The sequence below is a fragment of the Mustela lutreola genome, chromosome 7, assembly GCF_030435805.1.
Source record: "Mustela lutreola isolate mMusLut2 chromosome 7, mMusLut2.pri, whole genome shotgun sequence".
Classification (NCBI taxonomy): Eukaryota; Metazoa; Chordata; class Mammalia; order Carnivora; family Mustelidae; genus Mustela; species Mustela lutreola.
Window position 1 is genome coordinate 46,052,840 of NC_081296.1, and position 21,826 is coordinate 46,074,665.

Sequence of the window (21,826 nt, forward strand, 5' to 3'; positions counted from 1 at the left end):
CCTGCAGACCTCTTTCCCCATAGATAATGTGCAGCCCGTGTCTAATTTTCGGCACCATGAATTACTGTGGTTTTACTGTGAAAAGGTTATAGCAAGATTTTCTAGAGAAAGATTATCCCTGAGGATTTTTTTCTTCCTGCTAGCGCATGAATGTGTAATAACATCAGAAAGCTAAAAGGAGCTTTCTGCTTTCTTCCCCTTGCTCCCACCTAACCCTTACCCTTGCTTTCCCTGTTAGGACTGGATGCCGCGGGCCCTTTGTTCGAGGGATCTTCGCCCAGCGACCGTCTTTCACCAGATGATGCCAATTTCGTGGATGCCATTCACACCTTCACCCGGGAGCACATGGGCCTGAGTGTGGGCATCAAACAGCCCATAGCTCACTATGACTTCTACCCCAATGGGGGCTACTTCCAGCCTGGCTGTCACTTCCTAGAGCTCTACAAACATATTACCAAGCATGGCTTATATGGTGAGTATGATGGCCCAGGGGACAGAGCCAGCCTGCACTGGCTCCCATCCCCCATATGTACATATGGCCCCCAAGACCCAGTGAACCTTCAACTCTGTAGGGCTCTCCCTCAGAGGGAGAGCTTGTGAGAGAGTGGGTAAGGGCTGGGGTCCCTCCAGCAGGCCTTCCTTTAACTGGCAGTGGTCCTCTGAGCTCACGCTCTGACAATGAGCTGGGGGCACCACCAGGAATCCCTACTTCTTAGCCCCTCCCAACAAAGTCTGTCCAGGGGTACTGGCCCTTCTGAAAGTGGAGTCCTGATGCCTGCGGTTATTTCTCCTTCTCCAGAAGCTTCCTCACCCAGGAGGCTTCCTCTGTTCTGGGCCACACGAGGATGCACTTAACAGATCCTTGATCTTTAGCTTCTTATCCTTCGTTTGACCAGAGTGGGAGTAGCTCTTCCACTCCTGGGAGATTTAATCAGCTGGTCCTGCAGGACCTTACTGGAATTCCTCCAATTCAAAGTTCAGTTCTAAACATGTCTTTGTTGTTTCCTTTATCTTGGGGCAGAAACTGGATTCTGGCATTCTCTGGGCTGTGATCCCACTTCTCTCCCACATTCTAGACTAAAATATTGACATGCACGTTGACCACATACACAAGATTAAAGGACAAGCCTTTCAGCAAAAAATCATATGTTCCATGGGTGTTCTAAATCTCTCATTATTATAAAATATCATACTGATGAAAACATGTGAACTCACGCTAAGCCAACCGGAGACCCTGCCCCCCACCCCGCCCCGCCCCACGTACCTCCTTCTCACCTCCATCATCCAAAACCGAGCTGAGAATACGCTCTCCTGTGATGACATCACCGTCTTCACCTCTCCAGTATCAGAACGACCTTCAAACTCAACATCATCTCATTTTGGCTGGACTCCCAGCCTTCCACCCACCCACGCCTGAGAGAACCTTCTGCGAACTTCCTCTCCTCATTCCTCACATGCCCCTCACGTCATTACCCCTCCAGTCATCCACGGGGGTCTGCTCCATCCCGGCTAAGCAACCAGCCCTCCTCCCAGATCCACTCCCTCCCAGAGCTCCACACAGGCCTGATATTGAGTAACTAGTTGCCTGACAAACATCTCTGTTAGTGCTATTTGCTTTTTTGTGCTAACCTTCCAAGTGGTGGAACTGAGTACGTTTATTTTGCTCGCCCAGTTCTAGTGTGGTTTTTCTCACTTTTCTTCACCTTTAGGTTTAAAGAGTGATCCTGGGGGTGCCTGGGTGGCTTAGTGGGTTAAGGCTCTGCCTTCAGCTCAGGTTGTGGTCTCAGGGTCCTGGGATTGAGCCCCACATCAGGCTCTCTGTTCAGCGGGGAGCCTGCTTCCTTCTCTCTTTCTGCCTGCCTCTCTGCCTACCTGTGATTTCTCTCTCCGTCAAATAAATAAATAAATAAATAAAATCTTTAAAAAATAATAAAAACAATCCCATTCTGGGGTGGTACTCGCAAAGCATCTGCCCAGAATATAATCTGGTGACTGCTCTGCCAACCCAACCCCTCCTAGGTGAGCTGGAATGAGTTAGTGAACGCTTCTGAAGCTCAGCTTTCTCACCTACAACATCTGCCTGAGGGGGCCGTGGTGAGATTCAGGAAGTGTGTGTATGAAAGCACTCAGCATAGGACCTGCCTTATACTCGGTGTTCAACAAGTGCAGCCCTAGATCAAGAGCGAGCTTTTGGATCTCAGCATTTAGGCTTCAGACTCTGGGAGAAATAGCTTTTGGCAAAGTTACCTGTGCTGTACCTTCACATTAGGTAATTTACATACCTTGTGGTAGTTTTTCAACGTTCTTGAGAATAATTTATTAAAGATTAGATTAAGATGTGGAGAGTTTAAAAAAAAAAAAAGGGTTAAAAATTCACAGTAGATAAACTTCCTACCCCTGCTCTTTGGGGTTAGGCCCAGATAGACCTGGTCACTAGAATTATCCTCCTAGAAGCCAATCCCCTTGCTGGTTTTACAGGCCAGTTACCCGAGGGAGGCAATGGCAGCTTTAGGACAGAGGGCAGACGTTGTAGGAGAGGACTGAGCTTTCACTAGACCATTAACTGAGCCCCAAGGGTACCTTGGCTCTCATTTACCTGGCGTGGTTAAGCAAAGAGGCATCCCACACAAGCCTGTTCCAGCTAATTTAACGCAAGACATCAGCACTTGCACATTTTTAGCCATTTAAGACATAAATATTTTTAAATAAATCACACTACCCTGAGTTCTTAAATAATTCAGTATTTTCTTAGGAACTTGGGCTTCTAGTTAAAACACCCACCGTGGCTGGGGAGATGCCTCTACACCACGAGACTGAGAGGGGTCTACTAGAGTTTGCACTCTCGGATTCCTTCCCACTGGGGCTGTGGGGGGGGTCAGCCTCAGCAATCCCACCCCTCCTTCCCAACGTGCTGCTCATCTGCCCTGCACACAGGACGATCCTTGGAGTGGAGGCTTCTCTGGAAAACGGAGGGGTGATAACGTCCTTCTTGCCCTGTGTTCCAGCCATCACTAAGACCATAAAATGCTCCCATGAGCGGTCCGTGCATCTCTTCATCGACTCCCTGCTGCACCCCAGCCGGCAGAGCACGGCCTACCAGTGCGGCGACATGGGCAGCTTCAGCCAGGGCCTGTGCCTGAGCTGCCAGAAGGGTCGCTGCAACACCATGGGCTACCACATCCGCCAGGAGCGGCAGGGCAAGAAGCACAAAAGGCTCTTCCTCGTTACACGCCCCCAGTCCCCCTTCAAAGGTGAGTGTGGGTGGGCCCCAGGGCAGCCGCTCGGCCCAAGCTTCCCTCTGCTTTCTCAGGGGTCCTGAAACCACAGATTCTGGACGGCGACGTTGGCGCAGCCTCTCTCTGTGTTCATTCCCATGGGTGTGTCCACCTGGCTGCCAAGCACCAGGTGGGAGGAAACCTTGATACTTTCTGGAATGATCCTTGCGTGAGCCTCTCTTCATCCACGTTCACGTGGATCGAGGGAACTGCTGCCCTGAGCAGCAGTTCCCTCGATCACCCAAGTCTCACTGAGCAGGGACCTGGAGGCGTCTTCAAACCCCAGCTGGAACCCACGGCTTTCCCCTCTGCTCACAACTTGCATGAAAAAAGGAGCCTCTGGGCTATGTTGGGGGTTCCTCGTTTCCTCTAAAATCTGGATCCACTGCTCTTACAGGGTATCACTGGCTTATTGAGAACCTCCAAAGATGAAGTTTGGCTTCCAATTTTCCTCATCAGATCCTTAACCTCGGGGCAGACACCGAGCCCCGGACCCTCTCTGGGTTGCACCAGAGGTCAGAGCTGTGCCTCTTCCGGGGCAGAAGCCAGCGGAGGATTTCTCCCCCAAAACCCGAATCCTCCGGAGGCGAACGAGCTGGCATCTGCTGCAGTTAACATTGTGTCTAATCCTTCCAGCGGCCCCGAGCGATTAGCGGCTCACTGTCTCACGGCGCATGCTCACGGCGCCGGGAGGAGCTGCGCTGTTTGATTCTTACCGCCCAGAATATTTGTAGCCGCAGAAGGTGATCATGTCGTCACCCCCACTTTGCATTTGCACAGCGTTTTATACAAAACATCAGACTCGGCCATCACCTTTTTGCGGCCCCCACAACAGGCAAGCAAGGTCGGCAGGGGGTAATGATCTCGTGTTCAAGAGGGGGGCAGGGCAGTGTGGGTAGAGTGACGCGCCCACGGCCACACAGCCTGGAAGGAGGCCAGCAACCAGGTGCATCCGACTCCCGGTCTGTGCTCCTTTTATTATCACACTCACAAGTTCAAGTTCCCAGGCGACTTGTTTTTTAAGCACAGGATTCCTGTTTATTTGAACTTGCGCTCCCTGGCCAGATTTCCCTTCCCTGAAGCCCAGGAATGACAGAAATCTGCTGTGGGTGGATGATCGCTTCTGAGAGCATCACAGTGAAGGTGGATCCTTCCTGCCTGAGGGGCCAGTGGGCCCCCTCTGCCGTCTGCCCCTTTGGGGTGGAGGAGAAGGTACCATCCGAAATCAGCTGAGGGAATTTGGAAGGGCTCTCGCCTCAAAGAGCTCCCCAATGGCAGCCTGCCAATTAGACACTCATTTGGGTTAACCAGCTCCTCTTTTAAATGGCAAAGCTGCCTGGAGTGATTAAGCCCCTCCGATAAGCACATTTCACTGGCTCTGCTTTAAATCGTGGAATGTTAGCATTTCTAGACGCTGTTCTACCCTGCCATTTCACAGACGCAGACACCAGGCCCAGCTGGGGAAAATCATTTGCCCAGGGACACACAGTGAATTCTTGGCAGAGTCAGCATTTAGACCCAGACCTCCAAACTAGTTGAGGGATTGATTTCCTCCCCACTTCAGGAACCTGCCCCTTGTCTATTGGTCGAGGTGAGGGAGGGAGAAGAGAAGAAGGGGGAGGTTTTGAGATCAGCTGGGAAGAAAGGAGACTGCTTTTCACCTTCCACAGCTTGGGGGTATTCTGAACTGAGGAGCTTGGTAGAGCTGGAGGACATCTGCTGGGGGCTTGGAGATGGGGAGAAAGGTCAGGCAAGCATGTCGGGAAAGAAGAGGGGGAAAAAAAAGACCAACAGGTACACTCAGTCTGAGTTCCTCCCTTTTGCCAAGGACCCAGATGCCCGACTACCACAAGCCACTAGTGTGAACTCACAGGGGTCTCTTTCCTATGGAGGAGGACCAGAGAGCTGCATTTGGCCAGTGCTGTCCATCCCAGCAGCTACAAAAGACCAATGTGTCCCTCCAGTCATTTATTTTTCAAACATAAATTGAGCCAGAGTAGTCAGAGTCCCTACTTCATGGGGCTCACTGAAGACCAGCCCCCGCCCACCCACCCCCACCTCATAAATGTTCAGCGCCATCCCAGGAAGACAGGCAGGGAGACCCTTGGAGACAACACTCAGGTGTCTTTATTGTCAATGACTATCTCACTCCAGATACTTCTGATGAGCATGGCCCTATGAGTCAGGACTGCCTGAAACCGGTCAGAACCCATCTCAGCCCCTAACCGAGGTTCGCGGGCGGAGCTGTGGCCCACATTGCCCCCCACTCTTCTCTGGGCCTTCCAAATTCTCCCCCATTCTGCTTCAGTCCTTCCAGTGAACAAAACCCTAATCTGTTCACCAGTGGGGAGTAGCATCCCAGGAGTCACGTCAAGCTGCCCTGGGTATGGCCGGAAATGATCGCTGGGTGAGACTCTGCCCATTCGGGAACAGCTGCTCGGGGGTTGCTGCGATCTGGATAACACTGCGTCACCCAGTATGGTGGCTGTGGCTAGTTACATTACTGGGAATTACATGCAATCAAACATTGGCTTCCCCAGTCAACTAGCCACCTTTCAAGTGCTCAGATATGTGGCTGCCATATTGGAGAGCACAGAAATGGATCTCTTCCATCATCACAGAAAGTTCTGTTGATGGTACTGGCACAAGGCCTTTAATCTAGGTCCCCATAACTACACCTTTCTCCACCCATCACTATCATGATCATCTCTGACTTGGGCCCTCCAAGCCCATTTCACTGGCATTTGATGAATACTTGCAGATTCTTAAAAGAAGAGACTTGCCCAGCCCTCGTTTCAGAGAACCTATAATTCATATTTTTTAAGAACATCTAATTGTATGATATATTTTAGTGCCGGGTCTGGCTGGGCCAGCTAAACACGGCCTCCCGATTGTAGCTCCACAAAGGGTGACTAACTTAGCCCTCATTCCTCTGGCTCCAAATATATTTCAACGAAACCATCAAAGAGTCTGGACCCACTGGGCTGGTAGCACAAGGCAGTGATTGCCCACTTCTATTTTCACTGTCCCAGGAAGAGCCTTCACCATTCTGGGAGCCTGTTTTTTGAAAGAGAAGACAGGGAATGTATCCATCCTGAGAGAGACCTGCTTAGTGAACACCTTATCTAATTAATCCTCCAGCAGTAGGATGAGGCCACTCAGAGCGGAAGGAAGTGGCACTTATGGGGACCTATTCTGTCCAGGCTCCCCACTGAGTATATTGTAACAGACTTAGCTCCTTTATCCTATAATCCTCACAACAACCTTGACAGCGACAGAAGGACAGAGACTGACATGAGTCAGGGTGGGGACTGATGTTGGTGGATTTTCCAATAAATAAATTGAGACTTGGAGAGTTTACAACTTCCCCAAGTCACACAGTCTGTGAGCAGCAAATGTAATGTTTGGCCCCAGGTTGCTCTGGTTCACGGCCCTTGTTCTTCCACTCCACTCCACGCAGTCTCCCGACTGTAGCACCGACACCAGGTCCTCCCCACCTCTTTCCCTCTCCCCCTCTCTCCCTTTTTGCTCTCTGGGTCTCATCCCACCTCGGGGAACTTGCTTGAGTACTCTTTCCTTTTGGTTGGTAGGCAAGCAACCAAACTGTGCCTTAGGGGAATCTGTTCGTCTTTGGCTTTTCTCCACTACTTCTTTAGGAAAGGTTTCCCTAATTTCCAGGGAGAGGTCCAGAAAAAGTATTGGGTGTAGTAGAGACAGCACAGGCTTGAGATTGGGAATAGGGCGTGTCCAGAATTTGGCTTTGCTGCCAACCTCATATTTGACCTTGAACTAGTGACAAAACCTATGCGGGTCTCAGTTTCTTCAGCCACAGAGTGATGGTGTGTGGATGACTATGGGCGCGAACTGCTAAAACCGGCCCCTGGGGGTGCAGCTCAGAACTGTGCCTGGTCAGTTCAGCACATAGGAAGGGAAAAGGTGTCCCTGGGTTAACACCTTCTAGAAGCTGGGCACTTTAATACACACTGTCCCATCGCATCATATTCTCACGACCCCCCTGTTAGAGTCCTCTTGATGCCCATTTTATACATGAGGAAATGGAGCTTCAAAGAGTCTGTGAGGGCTCATGACCATACGGTGGTAGACGGTAGAGAAAGGACTCCAGGCCCTCAGCTGAGGGCTCCTGTTGTCCTCCCACATGAAGCACCTATGGGCACAAACAGCAGGCAGCGTGATGCCAGTCAGCACAACACTCCTTACCACACACAGTCCCCCAATCTCACCCCCAGCAGAAAAGGCAACTGCCCACAGAAGTGGCAAGAATCCAATCCTCTGACACCAGGGTGGAGGGGAGGAAAATTTTTCCTCTACCCTTTCTTTTGGCTGGCCTCTTAATTAAGTTGACATAAAACAGCTCAACAGGAGAAAATGTTAATTCCACGTGTATTAGAGCCTCACAGAGCCGTGAGAGGTTCAAAGAAGTCAGGCATTTGAAGCCTCCCTGCCATCCTGAGCTAAAGAGAAGGGGGTGGGGCTGTGGGGCTTCAGAGAGAAGGAAGTTAATTCACAGCAAGATGAGAAGAACCAAGGTTTGGGAAACAAATGTTCATCACACCATCCAGAGACAATGCGACCCAGAACAGAATCAACACACAGGCCTGAACCCCCCACCCCACTCCCAAGCCCCCCCCCCCACCATCACCCCCCCACTTACCACCCTCATCACCCAGACTCTGCAGCTCTCTGTGGCAGGAGCTATCTCCCTGGACTAGGCCCCTATCTAAAAACTCTTAGAGGCAGGTAAGTGGGAAGCAAAAAACTCTTCCCGAGTCTTCGAGGCCTTGACTGTCTTCCACTGAAAATACCCCACGTGCATTTGGAAGATGCTCACTCTGAAGCACTTTATGGGGTGTCTCATGGAACTGTGAAACCCAACTGCAGCCCCCAACATGAGCCCAGAACTGCACAATACACCTGCTTCCAATACACCTGTGCCCGCCCTCCCTCTTCCAGCCTCCCTGGGTGCTGGCCCCCTGGTGGGGTAAGCCCTCACGGTGCCATCTTCAGGCTCAGTGTCAGGTCTGAAGCCTCCCTCTCGAGTTAGAGGCATCTCATGTCTAGGAACCAGCCCTCAGTGTGGCAAAACAACACAAGAGATCCCATTCCTCCCATCTTCATGAAAGAAAATCGATACACTGAAAGAAAAAGGCCTCTTTGATGTTTGCAAAGAAAATCATAATACCTCCCAGAGCCAATATCTAATGATCTGGAATCTTTTTTTTTTTTTTCCCATGACACAAAAAGGAGGAGGAAGAAGAGGAGAAGAAAAAGAAGGAGAAACAAAATTTCTCTTTTCATAAATTCCACTAAGCCAATGTCTACGGTGGCTGCCTTACAAAAAGAACTTAAGTGGCACCAGTGGGGTTTACACGAGATCAGAATCCGGGGCTTTTAGGGAACTGAACCTCAGGAAGACTCTATTTGAGGAGACTCTCCAGAGGCTTCCCATCTCTGCTCTAGGTGGCATTTGCCTGATCTCATTCAGGGTTAATGGACTGTTTCATGCTCTTTATCTTTAAGACCTAAAATAATTTCTCCTGCCCGAACCGAGGAATGCACTGGGCGGTCCCCTCCACAGTCACAGGATCAAAAGCATTTTTCCTAAATCATTTTTTTTAAATCCTTACTAAACATGTCATGAGGGAAAGTGAGCAAAATGACTCCTGCTTTTTTCCTTAATCTTTGTAACAGCATCATTGTCTGGGGGGAAGGGGAGGGGCCAGGGAGTGGGGGATGACAGGCAAATTGTCTCTTTTTCTTTTAAAGAAAAACACAAAAATCCAAAATAGGATCATCTAGTTAGTTCTCCATATGAAAGGCTCTTTTATATTTATAAAAATAATGTCATTTCAAGATTTCTCCCCCCCAAAAAGTGACTTCCCTAGTGCAGGTCATTTGGGACCACCAGTGCCATCAACCTGCTGGGTTCTACAGCTGGGTTCCTACAGACACAAGGGTGCCCTCATCCTATCACCCCTGTGCCCCTCCACAGCCCACATATCCTTCAGGAGTGCTTGGGAGGCCAGTGGACTCGGACTCCTGGCCACTCCTTCACCTTTGAGGTTCCAAATTTCTGCACAGACTCCACCCTGGGAAGATGCAGGAGGTCAGGTAATTCTCACTCAAAGGATGGAAGTTAATGGGGTCCTGGCAAGCCGACCCTTGGATTTTACACCCTCCCCCAGATTTGTGCAACCGTGGCATCTCGGACCTGGGAATCCATCTCCTACTCACGAGTGAAGAACAAAGGAAGACAAAAACCCATCTCTGGCGCAGGGACCTAAGCCATTTATCCCCGCTGGGGAGCTAGGCCTTCAGGGAACAGGCAGGAACCTGCAGCAGCCATAGCCCAGGATGGATGTCAGCGGGTGAGACCCTCAAGGCACTTTGTCTCAGTGGCTTCCTTCCAGGAAGGTTTTGACGGCTGCCTTTCCTCAGGGACTGGGGGTTTGCCATTTGCTTTCAAAGAGGAGATGCGCCTTGCAGACCCAGGACCTCAGGAGACAGTGGAAAGGGGATTTTAGAATCAGACACCTGGGTTCAAATTTGGCTCTGCCTGTAACACTCTGGGTGACCTTGGATCTATGTCCAAATCTCTGCTTCCTTGTCTGACGTCCAGCAGAGTAACTGACATCCTAGGTCTCTGGCGAAAACAGGACTCTGCGGGCCAGGGCCAGCTCACGAGCGTGGGTGGGGCTCCTTCCAGTGGGTGAGCCGTACTAAGGAAACGAAGGAAACCGACAGGGCCTGCACCTTATCTAGTCTCCTTACAAGGACGAAAAATGATGGAGGCAGAACACTTCGTGTATAGGCTGGTGTCTCCCAGGATCTCCGCAAGTGCCGACCCCCATTGACAGTTAGGTTCTTTAATGCAGCACGTGTCCTGCCTTATCTTCACACAAAAGAACCGCTAAAGACCCCTTAGGTGCCCGCTGCATGCTGGGACTTGTGCCGACAGGAGCATTCACGTGACACCGAGACTGCCCTGGGGAGAGAAGACATGGACGTGGATGCCCAACCCACGAGACAAGAAGACAGAAGGGGACAAGAGTCACAGACGTGACTTAGCTTCCCAGCTACAAGCTCCTCTAAGTGGAGCCCCGTGGCTTTTGGCCCTCTTGTTTTCTATTCTAATACTTTTAAAAGCTTTTTCTTTTTCCAGCAAGAGTCAATTAGAATATAAGCATATTGTAGAAAACCCAGAACTTGCAGGAAAGCGTGAAGAAACATAAAAATGACCCCTCTCTCCTCTCCAGAGATAAGCACTGTTACATTTTATAAATCCCTTCCTGTGTATTCTGTTTTATAAAGTTGGTCTCATGTTAGCGATGCAATTTTGTATCCTGGTTGTTGTTTGGGGATTTTTTCCCCCTCCACTTCTTTCAGAAGGATTGAAATTGCTCCAAAAATATCTTTTAATGACTTCATAAGAGTAAATCACATGGTTGGGAATATGAACTCGGAATCAGCAGTCTCAAGTCTAATTGCAGCTTCCCCCGTTCTGAGCTGCACGACAATGGACAAGTTACTTAACTTTCCCCAAGCATCAGCTTCTGCATTTGTAAAATGATGCGAAGGGAAGATAAAGCGGGCATCTTATGCAGTTGTTGTAAAGAGAAAAGAGGTAATTATGTGATGTGACTGGCTCAGTGTTGGGGACACGATAAAAAGCTAAGTGGTAGTTCTCATGGTTGTCCTGATTAGTCAGTCCGTAGTCATTCTTCAACAGGTGAGTATCTCAGGTGTTGCTGATTTATTTTTATACAGTTATACAGTTAAACAGTTCTGTTATGACACTCTTGAACTTAAATCTCTGTCCATATTTCAACCTTTTCCTTAGGGTATATAAAGCTATGGTCCCAGGTACAAACACTTAAAAGTTCAAATTCTAGAGCCTGGTGGCCCGGACTTATATCCCAGCTACACTACTTCCAAGCTGTGTGATACTGGGAAAGTCACCTAACTTCTCTGTGCTTCAGATTCCTCCTCTCTAAAACGAGGTGATGATTGTATCACCTGTTGTGAGGATTAAATGAGATAATAGGTGCAAAGTGCCTGGCACAGGTAAACTAAATAAGTATTAGCCAGTGTTGGTATCATGCGTACTGCTAATAATCCTCTTTAACTCCTCTCTCCCCAACAGCTCTTAGCACTGGCCTGAGCACAGTAGACTCCCACTTCATACATACAAAACTGGATTAAAATTGGTTGCTGTGGGGGATCCCTGAGTGCTCTGCAAGATGCCTGCCTCCTTGTTAGGAGGCTACCCGAGGCCAGTCCTCCCGCCCCCTCCTTTCCACATCTGATCCCCACCCCACACACCTATGGCCTTGTCTTCAGAAGGACCTTTCCTTTTGCCTCTGTTCAACTTAAACTCTGTCTGCCTGCGACAGGGTTCTCTTGATACACCCCCAAAGCGTATACAGCCTCTCAGAGGCTTCTGGGATGTTAGGCCAGAGTCCCTGTCTCCATCACTGCCAGTCAGGGTGGAGGGACTCTTTCTGGAACCTGGGCCCACTGCATTTCTCTTGTTTCTCACCCTCAGCCTCACAGTCCTGAGCATATCAAACTGCTTTATTCCATTTATAAGGACCTGAGCATCTGTTGGGCACAGGGCGCTGTGCTCAGGGCCAGGTGAGGCCCAAGCTAGCTTCCACCTAAAGCAGAAAACCCCTGGCCTATAAAAGTCGTCAGTTCGTGTTTGGCTCTTGCCATGAACATAAATATACAAAAAGAAACTCTGGTGCTTCAGAGTCAACCCAAGAGATAACCCTAGGCTCGTAAGCAAGGCCACCACAAAACCCAAATGAGAAGGTCAGTTTATGCCAAAGGGGAGGGTTGTGCAAACAACCTAGAATCCCAGAGAACCAGGCAGCCTGGGACACTGCAGCTGGGGTGTTGGCAGGACGCCACCACGGCAGCTGTTGCCAGGTCCGTGTGAGGCTCCCAACCTCCCATGGCCGTGCGGCATTTGGTAGGTAGGAGACTAACTCACGAAGATGATGAATTTCCACGTGCTGGGGGTATGGGATAGATGAACAAGTGGCTAGTGTCATGATCTGTGCTTTCTGGTGGGAATTCTCCTGCAACACAGCTTGAAACTCAGGTCTTGGGGACTCAGAGGTGGCTTCCAGCTTGCTACATGGTAATATACATCATGTTACTCCCAAGCCAACTGTCGGTTCATTCATCCCACCAAGCTGGTTAGACACCTACATGGTGGAAGTCACTGTATCAGAATTAGTGGATGAATTGGATGAATCATTACCTAGAGCAGGAAAGGCAAATCCACAGCAAGCAGTCCAAAAATCCCTCTCCTCTGCCCAAGGCAGACACCAATCTCTCCAAGAGCCTGGGTGTAGCCTCAGTACCCATCTGCACATAGGGCTCTGGGCAGTCCGGTCAATCAGGTGGAACTGGCATGCCATATGAAGCTTGTTGGCCATCTTGGAGCTAAAACAGTACAAGCATGTAGAGAATATGGAGACAGCAAGAGACAGAAGTCCAAGCAGTCCATTCATTTCTGAATGAAGTGGGGTAACTGCCAAGAACAGCCCCATAGGCAGTTAGTGCAACAACACAAGGTTAGTCAAGGCCATCTTAGGAAGCTTAGCAACAGGCCCAGGCTAAGAGACAGACTCTGCTATGTGACCTTGAACGAGTCCCTTCTGTTCTAGGGCCCTGATTTTCTTATTCATAAAATGGGGATGATGACAACAATACCCACCTCCTAGGGTTCTTCTGATGAGTGAATGAGATGAGGTAGTACGAAGTGTTTAACCATACCTGTGTGATAGTAAGCAATTTGCTTTTATTAATTAAATATAGACTGTATTTAGGTAAAGGAGAGTAAAATATGTTACCATCTCCTATGCAACCCAGTGGAAGAACATTCTGAACATTTGATAAGACAGAAACATTTTAGATCCAAGGGCCAGAACTAGAGTTGTCTTATTTCCATCAGAAAATGTCCTTGTGGAACCCCACGGAGCTAGTGTCCAGCAACTGCCCCAGAATATAGAGATGTGGTCACTAGAGCATATGCTTCTTAACTAGAGCTCTGTCCATCCCAAAATGGACCCCATTAAACAGAGGCAAACATTGAAAATGGCAATGCATCCTCTTGCCTGGGTCAGGTGCCTCAAAGCGATAATATCCTTCAATTTATAAAAGGGACTCTTGCCAAACAGTCCAACAGGATTGCACCCAGAAACGGGTGAGAATGTTAGGTATACCATATTCCCACTCCGCCTGCTTCTGTTAGATAATATTTATTATTACATTATACACACACCATATGTCCTCTGTAAATGTTTAATAAATACAGAGAAGGAAAAAGAAAAAAATTTTAAAGAATTCATAATCCCTCCACCTGGGGGGGTGTTGTTGGAAGTTGGTGTCTATCCATCCAGACTTCTACCTCTGCATTCTTAAATTTTAAAAATATGATATTTTTAATTTTTAAAAATTTCTGTTTTTCCTATTTAAATTCTCTTTCCCTCTCCCTCGCCCCCTCCACCTTCTCTCTTTAGTGTATCATTACCAGTTCAAGATCCAGTTCATCAACCAACTTAAGAAACCCACTGAACCGACTTTTACTATGACACTCCTTGGAACAAAAGAGGAAAACCAGAAAATCACCATCACTCTGTGAGTATGAGGTGCAGCGCCGTCTATGCTGATGGCGTGCTACTTTTTCTCACAGGGTCTAGGCAGACCCCATAATTTTCAAGGACCAGGGCAGACACAGCCCACATGACTGCCCCAAACACCTGTCCAATGGGATGACCGACCCCCCATCATTCCTCCTCAGCCTCAACTCATCCCGAAGACTGCATTACAGTGAAATGACCTGTGTTTACAATGGGTTCGTTGTGAGATGAGCTGAGCAGAGAGGGAAGCCAGAGGTGGCAAAGTCCATCATCTACTGTACGGGCAGAAGAAGCAGGCAGGAGGAGCAGGGAGGGAGGGAGCAGGTCTCCACAGGACAGCCCTGAGCTCCTTTCCAGTGAGTTCTGAAAGCCATAGCCCAGAAACCAAATGGGTTTTAACTTGGCACAAATTTCCCTTCCCAGTCAGCCTGCACTGCCAGCCCTGCCCATCTGTCCTCTGCCCTGTTACACACCTGCTCACAATGTGAACAGTGGCCTCATGCCTCCCTCAGAAGCTCCCCAGCCTCCGTGACCAGAAATAAGGCTTTTTCTCCACATCTCGACCCTCATTGTGGCCTCTTCCTTGGAAGAGACACTAGCCTTCCGCCTGCCCCAGGGACAGTTCTCAGCTTCCAGAAGATCTCCTCCAGCCTTGGGTCTCTGGTCATCACATTCATTCCGTCATTCAGGAAGTATTAGTCCAGGCTCGGCCCCAAAGGTAGAGGGGACCCTAGCCCTAGGATGCGCACAGCCTAGCAGGGTGGAGGGATTCCTAAGCAATCCCTTACAACATTCTACAGGAAGAGCTATGACAAGCTGTGCGGAGGAACCCTCCATCCACCTGTCTCTCCCCAAATCCACCGTTACCTCTGCACTGTCCCAGTTCTCCCCTGGGTATGCAATAGTTCCAAGGTGGGAAGGGCATCTCCTGTTCAGTCAGTGTTGGGACATGCTAATGTCCTACAGACTAGTTAAAGCTGCTAATGATAACTAAGGATTTGCATTTAAATTTTGCTCCAAATTGGTGCATCCCTTTACCATGTGGTTTTCTATTACTGTTAAACTTCATTGTTTCTATTTTTACGGGGAGGAAAAAAAGCATGAGTGGAGAGATAAGAGAGTGGGGTGGCTCTACAGCGTTAATCAAACCTCAAGGGAGCTGAACTAACCAGAGGTCATTGCCAAAGCCCCACTGTCTTCTCAGGAGCAGTTTTCCCCATTTGTTAAAGCAGAAGCTCGGAAGCCTGAGCTCAAGAGAGTTACCAGATTCATTACGGCAGAACTCTCAGAGCCTCTTAATTACGCTAACCTAAAAAATACATGGTTTCCCCAGTATTAATGGTCTGGCCCACCCACTACTGTTCCTACTAATAGCCTGTCCCATACCAGTTTGGAAAATGCAGCTGAAAAGACCTTCCCAAGTCACTCGGGCAAACCCTACACAGCCTGAATGTGCCCAACGTGACTTTGCTGTTCCAAATAAACTAGGTCTGATTTCCTTTGTATCTTCAAGGGATGAAGAAATTACTAGTAATAAAACCTATTCCTTTCTCATCACGTTGGATGTGGACATCGGTGAGCTCATCATGATCAAGTTCAAGTGGGAAAATGGTGCAGTATGGACCAATGTCTGGAACACGGTCCAAACCATCATCCCATGGAGCCAAGAGCCTCTCTACTCGGGCCTCGTTGTCAAGACCATCAAAGTCAAAGCGGGAGAAACCCAGCAACGGTGAGTACTGACACAGCCTCCCCTGACATCTAGCAGGCATCTCCTCGTCTCAGCACCTCCACAGTTAACACTTGCATTGATATCATAAAGTAGCCACGATCACGTCCCATGATGGCACGTGGATGCTCAGAAAGGTGAGATGGCCATCCCGAGTTCACGCAGCCACAGGGAGAAGGACCAGGTTTTGCACCCAGGTCTTCTGACTCCCGGTCTAGCCTCCTTCCACTGCCTGTGGTCCAGAGCTACCTGCCTTGGAGTTTGAGAATGGCCTCACTGGCCCAGTCTTATTCAGACTTCAGCTGAATCATCAGGAGTTGTCTGTGGGTGCCGCAGTCCAAGGACTGTATTTTGAGTGGCAAGGACCAAGACGGACATTTCCATTTTGTTGCTCACCCAGAGAAATGCTTTCAACAGATCACAGTCTCGAAACCCCATGTTGTGAGGGCGCCTTTCAAATCTTTGAGTGCCAAAGAGCTCCTGGGGAGCTTATTAAATATGCAGGTTTCCCAAAGACACCTGCAGACCTTCTGATGCACCATAGTTTGTGAAGGAACCCAGGACACACATTTGCTAATAGAAGCCGTAAGACTTGTGACTTGGACCAAGGGATTAGCCTTAAGAAGCTCTGCTCTGTACGATTTAATGATTTAAAGTCTCCCTTGGTCCCAAAGGGGTTGGGGACAGAGTAAGACACAAAGAAAAGGTGTCCAAGAAAGGGTGGTCCAGCTGCCCCTTCAGTCCTGTCAGCAAAGGGATGCCTGACACATTTTGCCATGGCAGCTCTGCTTCTCTGGAGTTCTGCACTTCTCCATGAGAGGAGAATGCTGCCCTTCCCCAGACCCTCCCCTGCCCCCCTTCCCGCCTCCCTTCATGTCCAGGGAACTCGTCTCTCCTCTCTCACCTTCCTCTGTTGGGAAGCCCATTTCTCTCTGGGGCTGGTCCCCAGTAGAGATGGAAAACAGCAGGCCTCTCACCTCTGAACTACGCTCCCCAGCTCACCCCACGGGCCTCACGGCCAGGAGTGGCCCGTGGCAGATTTATGCCCCCGACTCCCTTATACAACAGCGCTCTGAGTTTTTATCTCCCTGGGATACAAAATCCTGGCAATTACTAAGAGCACACTCTGCCGCTTGCCAACAGATTTCTCCACACGATCAATTTGAGAAAATTAAACTGCTTCTCTCCTCTTAGACACTTAGCTATTCTTGCATGACTTTCTGGCCCATTCGAAGAGCTCTGCTTCTGACAGCCAGCCCTCCCCACACTCCCTCAGCTCGAGGGTCATTCCTCAGGCCTGGCGGCTGTTCCTGGTGACAGTTCTCTGTGAGTTGATCTGAAAGGCTGTATAAAACACACCAAAGCCTTCTCACGGGTGCTTACCCACATGGTTCTGAGGACGGAAAGAGCAGAGAGAAGGGAATGATGCTTCCAGAATTCCCACCACGGGGAGGCCACCAAGGCAGGTCGAGTGGGTTAGTCTCATGGTACCTTCCCAGTGACGCTCGGAAACCGGTATTATTGGCGGTGCAGATCAGGAAGCTGGGGCTCATGGACCTGATGTCACAGCTTGGGAGCATTGCTGGTAACTGTCCGAGCCCAGATCTGACTCGGGGTTTGTCTGATGCCTTGCCTCTTTGCTGCTTGGGCACTGTTCCCAACAGTCCTTTCCTCCATTCATCTTGGCCCCAAGAATCTGACTTTCCTTGGCCCAAAGCACCAGAGTTGCAGACCTGGGTATTTGTTTATCTGCGCATTAGACCCTTCCTCGGAGCTATAAGAGGGTACAGGCTGAAAAAGGAGGAGGGGTGGTGGGACCTATAGCTTTTTAAGTTGTAAGTGCTCAGTGGCTCCTGTGTGCCTTCACAGCATCATGTACCATTGGGGGATACCAAAAAAACAAACAAACAAACAAACAAAAAAACTGAGTGTGGCCCTTGGCAGAAAGAAATTCCAGGACCTAATAATTGGGAAAATAAGATGCATTAATTTTACTAATAACATGCTCCCTCCCAGCACTTCTCAAACCTCCATGTACCCAGGGATCATCCGGGAATTGTGTTTAAATGCGATTAAAACGTAGGTGGGTGGGGCCTGACGTCGTACATCTCTAACAGGCTCCTAAGTGCGGCTGCTGCTGGCACATGGACCACGCTTGGCATAAGTGTAGAACTAGCATTGCATGGTCTGGGAAGCTTAGAAGGAAGACAGCAGTTCAGGGGTGTTGCAGCACAACAGGCTAGGGGCATGCCCAGAGAGGAGGCAGCGAGCAAAGCAATATGGCAGGCAGCATCCAATGGCCTGCCTCTGCCGGCCCTAAGCTCAAATTCCACTTTCTGCTCACCACCTGTGAAGCCTTGGACACTATCGGCACCTCGCAGAGAACCGATTCTGTAGCAACAAATGTAATTTATAATATGTATCTTACGAGACCAATAGCAAACTACCAATTTTGGAGTCCCACTACAAACCACAATCCCAGAGCCAGGATGCAAATATCCAACCTCACGGTCTTAATCTCTTCGCTAACTCCAGGGCACAAAAATGGTTATAAGTAACTCACTCTGTGCCTCCACCGAAGGAATTCGATGAGAGGTGCTGTTCTCTTCCAGGGGCACAAGGTCAGGGATGAGAAGACCTATTGTGCTGGAAGAGACAGGACAGAAAACATTGGTTCGACGGCAGGACATCAAAAGTGATCCACTACACATAATAAGAAAATGTTCAATGTCCCTAGTAATCATAGAAATACAAGACAAAAACCAATGAGATTATCGCTGGGCACCCACTAGGTTGGCAGGAATTAAAAAACAGACAAAATCCAGAGTTGGTAAAGGTGTGGAGAAGCTGGCATTCTCATGCACTATTTGTGGGAATGCAAATTATGGAGCTTCTGCAGGAGAATTTCATTCAACAACTAATATTTCGTAAGCACTTACCTTATACCAGGCACTGTGGTAGGTCCCAGGTATACAGCAGGGAACAGTCTTGTGAGCTTACACTATCAAAATTTTAAATATACATAATACCCAGAATTTTAACTCTACGTGTCTATCCTGGAGAAATACTCAAAATATCCACAAGAGATATATACATACAAGTACAAAAATGTTTGTTGCAGTACCGTCTATAAATAGCAAACCATTAGAGGAAACCTCAATGTCCATCAGTAGGAAAATGGCCCTAACGCGTTGAGATACACCCACACAACGGAAAGTGATGCAGGAGGTAAAAAAGAATGAGACAAACTCATAGGAAGTGAGACAAATAGGTCTCCAATTCCATTTCTTGATAACAATGAAAAATGTCAGAAAAAGACATACATTATAACCCCACTTTTGTTGAAAATTCTGTTTACATATGAACAGTGATGTATGTATAAATGCACAGGAATAGGTCTGGAGTGGGGCGCCTGGGTGGCTCAGTCCGTTCAGTGTCTGACTCGATCTCGGCTCAGGTCATGATCTCAGGTTGTGAAATCAAGCCCCGTGTGGAGCTCTTAAGATTGAGTCTGCTTGAGATTCTCTCACTCTTTTCTCCCTCTGCCCCTCCCTACCTCAAATAAATAATAAATCTTAAAAAAAAAAGGAAAGAAAAAAATGGAGAGAAGGAGGGAAGGAGGCAGGGAGGGAAAGAGGGAGGAAAAAAGAAAGAAAGGAAAGGAAAGGAAAAAAGAAATAGTTTGGGGGCGCCTGGGTGGCTCAGTGGGTTAAAGCCTCTGCCTTCGGCTCAGGTCATGATCCTAGGGTCCTGGGATCGAGCCCCGCCTCGGGCTCTCTGCTCAGCAGGGAGCCTGCTTCCTCCTCTCTCTCTCTCTCTCTCTCTGCCTGCCTCTCTGCCTACTTGTGATCTCTGTCTGTCAAATAAATAAATAAAATCTTTAAAAAAAAAAAAAAAAGAAATAGGTTTGCAGAGACATAAACTAAACCAGGAAAGTGGAGAGGAATGATATTAGTCAAAGGTGAGGGCAGAGAGGATCTTTAATATTTGACTTCATTTATTTCCTTACCATTTGAATTTTTCAAAAATTGCATTCACAAATTATTTGTTAACACTTTTTTAAATTTTAACTTTACTGAGGTATAAGTGAGAAATAAGATTAAGATATTTAAAGTGTACAATTGTTGTGATTTGATATCTGTATACACGTGAATGGATCCCACCACCCGGTTAGCTAACACATCCATCTTTCTCTGATATGTAATACAGTGTTGTCAACTGTAGTCTCCCTGTTTTACATTAGATCTTCAGACCTTATTCATCGTATAGCTGAAGGGTCATATCCTTTTACAACGTCTCCCTATCTTCCCCTCCCCTGGTTCCTAGGGGAGGAACCAGGGGAGGGGTTTTTCTACTCTGTTCCTGTGAATTTTACTTTGGTGGCGGGGCGCGGAGAGGCAGATTCCACGTGTAAGTGATACCCTGCAGTATTTGTCTTTCTCCATCTGGCTTATACACTATTTTAGTTTAAAAAGTCTGATTTTTTTTTTTAAGTCTGATTTCATGAAGACTTGACCCTAGATGTAATACCAGAAAGTAAAAGAAGAAGAAGAAGCCATTAACTAGAATTCTTCATGACTTTTGATAATTTTTCTCCAAGAAGATGCGAGTTCACAACACAAACCAGCATCTCAGGCCAAGCTAACGAACCATCAAAGCAGTCTAAGGCTTGGTCTCCAAGAGAGACCAGAACACAGAGCGAGGCCCCCTTTAGCTGGACAGTGCCTGCACCAATAAGAGGAAAGAGCTGGGCTTGCAGGGCTGAGACCAGCAGAGGCTGGTGACAGTGGCCTTGTGCCCAGAGACCTTTAAGAGCAGCACTGACAAACTGGAACGTGTCCAAAGAAGGAAGGCTAGGGAGAGAGGCCTGCCTTGTGAGGAACAGTTGAAGGAACTGGGAATGTTTACCCAGGAGTGGGAGCAATGCTGTGAAAGGAACAATAGTTACCCTCAAATCTTTGATGAGCTGTGGTTGGGGAGAAAAAAAAAGGGGGGGAACTGCCCCGAGGACTTTCTGTTCTTACTAGAGCTGAAATCACCCCAGTGCAGAGCTCCAGGAAGCAGCCTTTCCCTGATTGCTTTCACTGACTTGGGTTTTATTTTTCTCTGAAGTTATGAAAATATTTGTGCACATAAGAATCCAATTTCTTTAAAAATAGCATGCATTACATAAATTGAGTTTTTATTTACAAAGGATGAAACACTTCAGTAAGCTCCATCTTAAAGTTAATGCTGTGTTTGCTCTGTTTTCTATTCAGAATGACATTTTGTTCAGAAAACACGGATGGCCTACAGCTCCACCCAAGCCAGGAGAAAACCTTTGTGAGATGTGACGTAAACTCTACAAAGTTGAAAAGAAAGATCAGATGAGCTTTAACGAAGACCCAGTGTGAAGAATACATGATCTTACTCCTCATCTGGAATGGTTACTTTATTTGGAAACCCAAGTTATATAAACAATCTTGCATAAAGTTTAAACAAAGCTTAGGTTTAAAAGGGGAGTGTGTTTCACTATGCTAAACTCAGCTTTTAGAAACTATATTATGTAACTGTATTCAAATATTTGTGTAACTAAAATTTTCCCCAGTGTATCTCTGATTAAATGGTAATGTATGCAAATATAAGTACAAATAAGAGCCATTTTAGATCCATTGTTCTAATTTACCATGTCTTTTACTGTTAAGTCAAATTCCTAGTTTATTCTGAGCCGTTTTTTGAACCATGCTGGAAAGGTACTTCTTTATGACAGAACTCATGCTTCAATAAAATGAAATTCCAATTACACACTGGTCGTATGTCCCCACATACACGTGCTTTAAGACAGTTCAGCTCGCTAAAAGAAGAAAAATTCTAATTAAGCTAATAGCTGCCATCATACAGATTATACAATTATTTTCAAACCAATAAAAGTAGAATCCTCCTAAAACTACTAATGGCGGGCGCCTGGGTGGCTCAGTTGCTTGAGCAACTGCCTTCAGCTCAGGTCATAATTCCAGAGTCCTCGGATCAGGTCCCACATCAGGCTCCCAGCTCTGCAGGGAGTCTGCTTCTCCCTCTGACCTTCTCCCCTCTCAGGTTGTCTCTCAAATAAAAAAAATAAATAAATAAAGAGGTGCCTGGGTGGCTCAGTGGGTTGAAGCCTCTGCCTTTGG

The 21,826-nt window shown here is 48.0% G+C and overlaps 1 protein-coding gene across 1 annotated transcript in view; it reads left to right on the forward strand.

The window, feature by feature from the left end:
- Positions 1–21,458, forward strand: part of LIPC (lipase C, hepatic type) — a 128,723-nt gene extending 107,265 nt beyond the window's left edge. The window contains exons 5-9 of the mRNA XM_059180625.1: positions 239–472; positions 3,006–3,251; positions 13,826–13,943; positions 15,459–15,677; positions 20,933–21,458. Of these exons, the coding sequence (XP_059036608.1) occupies positions 239–472; positions 3,006–3,251; positions 13,826–13,943; positions 15,459–15,677; positions 20,933–21,044 (929 nt within the window). The 3' untranslated portion in view covers positions 21,045–21,458. The remainder of the gene's footprint in view (positions 1–238; positions 473–3,005; positions 3,252–13,825; positions 13,944–15,458; positions 15,678–20,932) is intronic.
- Positions 21,459–21,826: the final 368 nt, after the last annotated feature.